General features: G+C 53.6%; 1 protein-coding gene across 1 annotated transcript; it reads right to left on the reverse strand.

Moving 5' to 3' along the window:
• Positions 1-704: 704 nt before the first annotated feature.
• On the reverse strand, positions 705-7,975 carry MYPOP (Myb related transcription factor, partner of profilin). Its single transcript, XM_008158323.3, has 2 exons — positions 7,477-7,975; positions 705-1,876 (listed from the first exon to the last, which is right to left on the reverse strand). The coding sequence occupies exons 1-2, from the start codon at positions 7,973-7,975 to the stop codon at positions 1,194-1,196; spliced, it is 1,182 nt and encodes a 393-aa protein (XP_008156545.2). The 3' UTR covers positions 705-1,193.
• Between the last annotated feature and the right edge of the window lie 599 nt (positions 7,976-8,574).

Below are 8,574 nucleotides of genomic sequence, written 5' to 3' on the forward strand. Positions count from 1 at the left end.
CCATTTTACAGATGAGGAAAATGGACTGTGGTTACACAGCTGGCCAGGGCAACACCAGGGGTGGAGCCAGGTCTGAATCCAGGGAGGTGGTTATTACCTGCTTTGCTCCAGGCTCTGCAGCAGGTTTCAGAGTAAGAAAATCAGCTGCTGGGACTCCTTCCCCCTCCCCAGCTGGGAGTCTGTGCTGTGGGACTCTCCGCCGTCCCCACGTGGGAAGTCTGTGCTTGTTTCTCAATAAATTCCCACCTTTGCTATACAAAAAATAATAAAAAATCAGCTCCTGCCTTCTTGAACTATGGAGGAAACGTGCCTTAAGGAGCTCACAGCACTTCTTCATTTGGGGGCACTGTTAAGTAGCAGACCCATCCTAGGGAGGAGGGGACCCAGGACGCTTTGCTGGAGATGACATTTCGGTGGTATCTGAAGGATGAGTAAGTAGGAATAACATTTGAACGCTGGCCTTGATGGTTTTAACAAAAAAAGGCTCCATCCTCTGACTTCCAGGGTGTGTTGCCTGCTCATGGGAAGGAGGGGCAGGTGTAGGGACTGAAATCCCAGGCCTGTCTCAGCCGGAGGAGCCTCGAGTGATTGTATTAAAAATAAGTTTATTGATATCTTGTCACCACTGAGGAGAAAGGAGGGGGCTGAGTTCTGGAGGTCAGACTGCAATGGGAGGCAGAGGACCCAACCTATACCTCCCCGTGAGAAGTCGCCCCCTCCCCCCAGAATACAGACTGCTGTATCCTCATTGTCATCCACGTTCTGATTTGTCTCGCAGCCCCCACTCCCTCCCAAGTCTGGACTGGGAAGTGGGGAGGCCCCCGGACAGATCAATTCTCTTCAAGTCAAGACCAGGAGTGATTAGGGAAGGGGGTATGTGCAGACTGTGAGGTTCCCTCTGCGGCCCCCCAAGGGCAGTAAGAAAGAACATAAAATCGATGGCTTAGAAGTCGGGGGTAAGGAAAGCAGCCAGGCAGACAGCGCTGTACTGGACACAGGGTTGGGGGCCCATCAACGAGGGCCCCCGCGAATCAGGCACTAACTAGTACAGGGAGTGGGGTGCTCACGCCCCTGCAGCAGGGAGCCAGGGTGCAGCCGGCATGGGGAAGGTGCGTGGCCCTCCCCCGCTGGGCTAAGCTGGGAGAGGTGGTGCAGGCAGAAAGTGTAGACAAGCTTGAATCCGATGGCAGATTTCACGGAGATTTCCATCGCCCTCGCCTCTTCCGTGTAGGAAAACCTTTCCTCCTCTTGTGTGGGGGGGAGTCATGGGGCGGAGGAGGGGTTGGGGGTGGCCGGGGGGTCCCTTCCTCGTTTCTACGGGCGATGATCACCCCCCTGGCTGCCACCCTGGCCCGGTCCACGACAGCAGCCACCACAGACACGGGCTCGGGGGTGATCTCCACCTTGGGGGCAGGTGGAGGCAGGACAGGCCTGGGGGGTGGGGGTGGAGGTGGGGGCAGTGGGTCAGCTGGGGTTCCAGGCAGAAGGGGCAGCAGGGCGCTGAGGGCCTCACTCAGTTTGGTCAGTCCCTGCCGCAGGGTGCCAGCCAGCTCCCTGATGGCGTTGGCAGTCTCCTGCTGCGCCCGCAGGAAGTCCAGGGAGGGGTCTGGGGCCGAGGGCACAGGCAGAGGCAGGAGAGGGGGTGAGGGGCTGGCGGGCGAGGGTGCCACTTGAACCTGTGGCGGTGGCGGGGGTGCTGGAGGGGCTGGGGGCGGTGGAGACAAGGCCAGACGGGGCAGCTGGACGGTCTGCAGGGCTGGAGGGGGCGAGGACTCACGCTCCTTGGGTGGTGGGCAGCCCCTTTCCTGGGGATTGCAGGAGGGCCGGGCCCAGGGCTCCGGGCTGCTGGAGCCCCCCTTGCTGTGGGCTGGTGGATCTGTGGAGAGAGATGTAGGGAAGGTGTGCGTGACCCTGCAGTGCCGTCTGGATTTCTCCTTCCCACCTCCCACCCACCTTAGCCCCAGAGCCACCTTTAAAACTTGTCAGATCATGCCTTGCAACAGAAGCCCGCATTCTGCAGAGTCAGTACATTATATTGAATGATAACCTGGCGGCCTCCAGCTGAATCAGGCAGAGCCAACCTAGAATCTAGAAGGCTCAGAACATCTGATACTCTGGCCCCCCCACTTCTCAGACCTCGTTGCTGGATCCCAGGGAGAGAGGTGTGGTGGCCGGCGCAGCAGGGGCACTTCTGGAGGCTGGCAGTGGGGGTTGTCTCCTACCAGGATGCCAGGATTTCAACCTCAGCTCTGGTCTGTACCAGCTCACCCCCAGGCCTGCTGCGCTTCCTCCATCTCACCTCCCCTGGGATCTCATTCATGCTCATGAACTTGAACACAGTCCACATGCAGAGGCTCCCAGATTTCCAGACCCAGCCTGGACCCTTCTCTCTGCTGTGGAGTCGGCATACCCTGTTGATCATCGACTAATGCCTCTCGCTCACTTGCCCGGAGCTGAGCTCCTGGTCCTCCCAACCTGCTCCTCCCCCAGGGACTCCCATCGCGGCTTATGGCAGCTCCATCCTTTCAACTGCTCGGGCCCAAAACTTTTCCTCTTGCCCTAACCGGTTTGGCTCAGTGGACAGAGCATTGGCCTTCGGACTGAAGGGTCCCAGGTTCGGTTCTGGTCAAGAGCACATGCCTGGGTTGTGAGCTTGATCCCCAATAAGGGGGCGTACAGGAGGCAGCCAATCAATGATTCTCTCTCATCATTGATGTTTCTAGCTCTCTCTCCCTCTCTGATATCAATAAAAATATATTTAAAAATAAATAAAAAAAAACAAAACAAACAAATAAAAAAATACTTTTCCTCTCCCAAGACCCCATCCATATACAAACACCATTGGTTCTGCCTTCAAAGGAATCCAGCACCCTACCTCTTCTGTCCACCTCCACGGCCCCCACCTGGTCCAACCATCATCTCCCACCTGAACTACGGCAGCTGCCTCCTCACTGGCTTCCTGCTTCCACCCTGCCCCTTACAGTCTGCTCTCCACAAGAGCCTCAAGGGTCCAACTGAAATACATGTCAGTTATGCTACAGGAAAGAAGCCAGTCGCAAAGGACTACATGTCACGTGACCCACTTATATGAAAAGTCCAAAATAGGCACATCTGCAGAGACAGAAAGTAGATTAGTGGTTGCCTAGGGCAGGGTGGAGATGGGGGGATGGGGAGGGGGGTGATGGCTAAGAGGTGCAGGGTTTCTTTTTCAAGTGAAGAAAAGTATCTGAAATTGATTGTGACGGTTGCAGACTCTGTGCATATAGGAAAAGCCACGGAATTGTAGACTTGGGGCGGGCGGGTTATATGGTATGGGAATTCTAGCTTAATGAAGATGTTAAAAAATACAAGTCAGGTCCTAACTGGTTTGGCTCAGTGGACAGAGCGTCGGCCTGTGGACTGAAGGGTCCAAGGTTTGATTCCGGTCAAGGGCATGTACGTTGGTTGTGGACACATCCCCAGTGGAGTTGTGCAGGAGGCAGCTGATTGATGTTTCTCTCTCATCGATGCTTCTAACTCTCTATCCCTCTCCCTCTCTGTTAAAAAATCCAATAAAATGTTAAAAAACACACACAAGTCAGATGTTGTCTTTGTCAGCTCAAAGCCTTGTGGCTTTCCTCTCACTCAGAGGAAGGGAAGTCCTCAAAGACCCCAAGTTTCTGCATGATCTGCCCCCATTGCCTCCCTCACCTCATCTCCCTCCCCACTGTCTTCATCTTGTTCATTTGGCTCCACCGCCTTGGCCGCCTTATTGATCCTCACACTAGGATGCTCCTGCATCCAGGCCTTTGCATTTGCCATTCCTTGGCCTGGAGAGGTCTTTCCACACCTGCCTGGCTCCCTCCCTCACCTCCTCAGGCCTCTGCTCCAAGGTGGCCTCCTTGGGAAGACACTCCTGGATCTCTCCCTCTTACATAGCTCCCATCCCTGTCCTTTCATCTGGCCAGGCCCTGGGCAAAACGGCTAAGCTGTCCTCCTGCGCTACTTCAGAGTCCTCACAGCCATTCCCTGGGATAGGTGCTTTCATTATCATCCATTTTACAGATTAGGTGACTGAGGCCCAGAGAGATGTCACAGACCTGGCGAATGGTAGAAGAGGGAGTTGAACCCTGGTAGGTTCCAGAGCCCACACTTTTATCCACTCCCTGGGCAGCGGCTGTGGGCCTGAGGGTGGTGAGTCTCACTCATAAGGACATGAGAACTGCAGCCACTTGAAAATAGGGCTTTTCGCCTACTGAGAAAGAGGCCCACACCCCACACCCACAGGGCTCATGGAGGGACCATCACACCAGAGTTAAAATCCCATTTGCAAAGGTTGAGCGCCTCAGTTTCCCTACCTATAACTGGATGTGTGTGAGTGTCTGGGACCAAGGGCCCCAATAACCGATCATCTTCCTGAGGGCCATTACTAGGAGTCACTGACTCACCTCTGGCCCATGCTTAAGTGCCTGACACACAGTGAATTCTCCATGTTGTTATTGTTCTTTCAAATGTTAGGTCAGAGAGAAATGGTCCTAATTCTCTCTCAGTATCAACAAAGACACCTCAGGCAGCCCCAGGCTGTTTCAGTCCTTCAGTTCCTCTTTTGAGTTTGACACTGTGGGTCTTCAGTGTACTATTCTAATCAAGGAGCTTTAAGCACATTCCTGCCTCAGGGCCTTTGCACGTGCTGTTTCCTCTAGCTGGATGCAGTGCTTTCCTCAGATATTCATCCACTTGGCTCAATCTCTCTATGCAGGTTACTGTTCCAAGTTTATCTCCTTAGAGAAGCTGACCCTTACTATCCAGTCTAAAGCAGCCCTCCTTCCATTGCTCACTATCCTCTTAATGCTTTATTTTTCTTCGTAGTTTTTATAACCGCCTATATATGATCCTATGTTTGTGGTCTGTCTCCCATAATTAGAACGTCAGCCTCATAAGAGAAGGAAAATTGTCTTTCTGCACAGTATTCCCAGCATCTACAACAGTGCCTGCCTCAGAAAGGTACTCAATAAACATTTGTTGAATGAATGAATGAATGAATGAATGAAGGGGCTGCACAGGTTTTGAAAAATAAGTTTACCATGTCTGCTCCATTTCAATGGGGCCATTTCACAGATAGAAACACTGAGTTTTCATTCACACTGAGAATAAGAGTCCCAAGTGATTGTGTCTCTCTCCTGCTCAAGACACTTTCATGACTTCTAAATGCCCTCAAGATAAAGTCCAAAGCTGACCTTCACTTGCAAGCCACGCGTGACCCAATTCTGGCATACTCATTACTTTCAGTCATACTAATGGTTGTGATTGCCAGGCAATCTAGCCCAATTGCTAAGTGCATGGACTGTGAGTTGGGACACACGTGTATTCCAGTTTTAACTCTACTCCTTACTTGCTGTGACCTTGGGTAGGTGAAGGAACCTCTTTGAATCACATGATCCTGAACTGCTTTGTTTGATCATGTCCCTACCTTCCTCAAAACCCTCCAGTGGCTTCCCACAGCACTTAAGGTAACATTCAAACTCCTCAATGCAGCCTAAAGGCCCTGCAGGGTCTGGTCTTTGCTGACCTCTCAAACCTCATCTCGAAACATTTCCCTTCTTCAATATTTCCACTCTCCCTCTCTTCTCTTCAACTGGGAGACTTCAGTTTTCTAAACTGGTCAAGCTTTCTTGCTTCCAAGCCACTGTACATGCTGTTCCTTCTACCAGGAACAATTTCCTGGTTCTTCATCCTCACTCTATGTCTCAGCTCTGACTTCTCCTCCTCCAGGAAGCCCTCCTTGACCTCCCAGGCTCGGTCAGCTGGGAGTCATCCCTGTCTATGTATGAGTCTGTCTCCCCACTAGACTGTGAGCCCCAGGAGGGCAGGACTGAGGATGTCTCAGCCACAGATAGAAACACTGAGGTCTGATTCACACTAAGAACAAAGGTCCAAATTATTGTGTTTCTTTCTTGCTTAAGACTCCCAAATGCCCTCAAGATGAAGTCCGAAGTCTGACCTTCAATGTGTCCCCAACACTGCCCAGCATAGGACAGTGCCTGGGGAATAGCTGTATAAGAAATAATAACCTAGCCCTAGCTGGTTTTGCTCAGTGGATAGAGCGTCAGCCTGAGGACTGAAGGGTCCTGGGTTCAATTCCGGCCAAGGGCACATGCCTTGGTTGTGGGCTCAATCCCCAGTGGGGGTGTGCAGGAGGCAGCTGATCAATGATTCTCTCTCATCGTTGATGTTTCTATCTCTCTCCTCCTCCTTCCTCTCTGAAATCAATAAATATATTTTTTAAAAAGCTAATAATGAGTATTCAAGAGGCCATGTTCTAAGCAATTTATGCATATTAATTCACTTAATCTTTTTTTAAAAAAATATATTTTATTGCTTTTTTTTTTTTACAAAGAGGAAGGGAGAAGGATAGAGAGTTAGAAACATTGGTGAGAGAGAAACATCGATCAGCTGCCTCCTGCACACCTCCTACTGGGGATGTGCCCACAACCGAGGTACATGCCCTTGACTGGAATTGAACTTGGGACCTTTCAGTCCGCAGGGCGACGCTCTATCCACTGAGCCAAACCAGTCAGGGCTCACTTAATCTTTACAACAACCTTTGGGTAGCAACTACTTTTTATCCCCATTTTACAGATGCAGAAACTGATCTGCAGTTAGTTTGCCCAAAATGACACAGCTGAGTGGCAAAGTTGTGATTGGAGCCCAGTCTGCCTCCAGAGTCACTACCCTACAAGACGTTTAATTGAAATGATGCCTTGCCCTAGCTCAGTGGTCGGCAAACTGTGGCTCGTGAGCCACATGGGGCTCGAGAGCCGAGGTTTGCCGCTCTGAATTTTCGGACCACTGAGATAGGGGCTTAATCACAAGGAACAACAGCAGCCTGTAATGATTGGAATCGAGAGTCTAGGTCAGTGGTCGGAAAACTCATTAGTCAACAGAGTGGCAAACGGCGGCGGCTCACGAGCCGCAGTTTGCCGACCACTGCCCTAGCTGGTCTGGCTCAGTGGCTAGAGCATTGGCCTGCGGACCAAAGGGTCCCTCTGCTGGGATTCGGTCAAGGCCATGAGCTGTGGGCTCCATCCCCAGGAGGCAGCCGATCAATGATTCTCTCTCATCATTGATGTTTCTAACTCTCTCTCCCCTCTCCCTTCCTCTCTGAAATCAATAAAAATATATTTAAAAAAGGATTAGATCACAAAATTAAAAAAAAGAAAAAAGAAATGAAATGATGCCTGAGCTAATGACTCTGGGTGTGGACTCTGGGGCCAGGCCTCCTAGGTCTGGGTTCTGTTCCTGACTCTGACAGTCTCTAGCGGTGGAACCTGAGGCAAGTCATTTCCCTTTTCTGAGCCTCAGTTTCCCCAGGTTTAAAATTGGGATGACAGCATCCACCTAATGGTTGCAGTGAGAATCTGAGGAGCCACCTAAGGGGCTGGGACCAGTGCCAGGCACACAGCAGACTTCTGCTATGGTGATGGTTAAGGAACTCACCTGCCCCTCGGTCTTCCCTGCGGTCCTCGGACAACACATAGCGTTGGGTGTAAGCACTTGGGGCCAGTGGCTGTGAGGGGGGCGCCGCTGGGGGCTGCTCCGCCCCTGCACCAGCTCCTGGCCCCGCCACACCCGGCCCGAGGATGGCAAAAATGGTCTCCTCCTCGGCAGAGAAGGCGTCCTCGGCGGTAGCCCCAGCACCTTGCGTGGAGTGCGGCACGCGGGCCAGCTTCTCCTTGGTGCGGCGCTTGAAGTCGTTCCAGCGCTTCTGCACCTCCTGGCCAGTGCGCTTCCAGCTGGTGATGCCGTTGATCTTGGCCGCGATGCCGTCCCACACGCGCCGCCGCTCGGCCACGCTCACCCGACGGCTCTGCGCGCCGTAGAGCTGCGGGTAGTGGGCGCGCACCTCCCGGATCAGGATCTGGTTCTCTTCGAACGAGAACCGCGGCTTGCGCAGCCGGGTGGTCTCTTCCGCTTCGCCCGCCGCCGCCGAGGCCATGGCGCCCCCCGACGCCGCCGTCCGGCCGCCTGGCGCATGGGGGGCGCCGGCGCTGCGGGCACAGGGCGCACCGCGCTGGCGGGGGCTCGGCGTCCCCGCGCCGCCAACCCCACCCCGGCCGGCTGCTGCGACACCGGCTCCTAAGTACCCGGGGCCAGGGATGGGGGCAGGGGACGGGGGGCGATGGGCCGTGGGGGGCAGTCCGAGTGCCTAATGACAGCTGACACCCGTTGAGCGCTCCTCTCCTGCCGGGGAGGCGCAAAGTGCCAAGCCGAGGAGTTGATGGAAATTGGGGAGGATTTGAAGGGGTGGAGGGAAATGAGGGAAAGCGGAAGAAGGGGTGTCTGCAGGAGTTAGAGGAGAATGGGGGCACAGGAAAAGTGGAAGGAGAATGGGGGTGTTTCGGAGGTCGAAAAAGCACAAGGGTAATGGGGGTAAAAGATGCCGAAGGGGAGATGCAGCAAGAAGCGGGGATCTGGAGCAGAGGAGCGCTTTGGGGGTTCCGGGCCAATGGGACGTCCGTAAGACCATTATGAGAAGGGGTCCTCAGAGGGGATGCGCAGGAATAACGGTGAGTTGGGGGGCTCCTAGGTCAGTGG

This window comes from Eptesicus fuscus, chromosome 21 (genome assembly GCF_027574615.1).
Source record: "Eptesicus fuscus isolate TK198812 chromosome 21, DD_ASM_mEF_20220401, whole genome shotgun sequence".
Taxonomy (NCBI): Eukaryota; Metazoa; Chordata; class Mammalia; order Chiroptera; family Vespertilionidae; genus Eptesicus; species Eptesicus fuscus.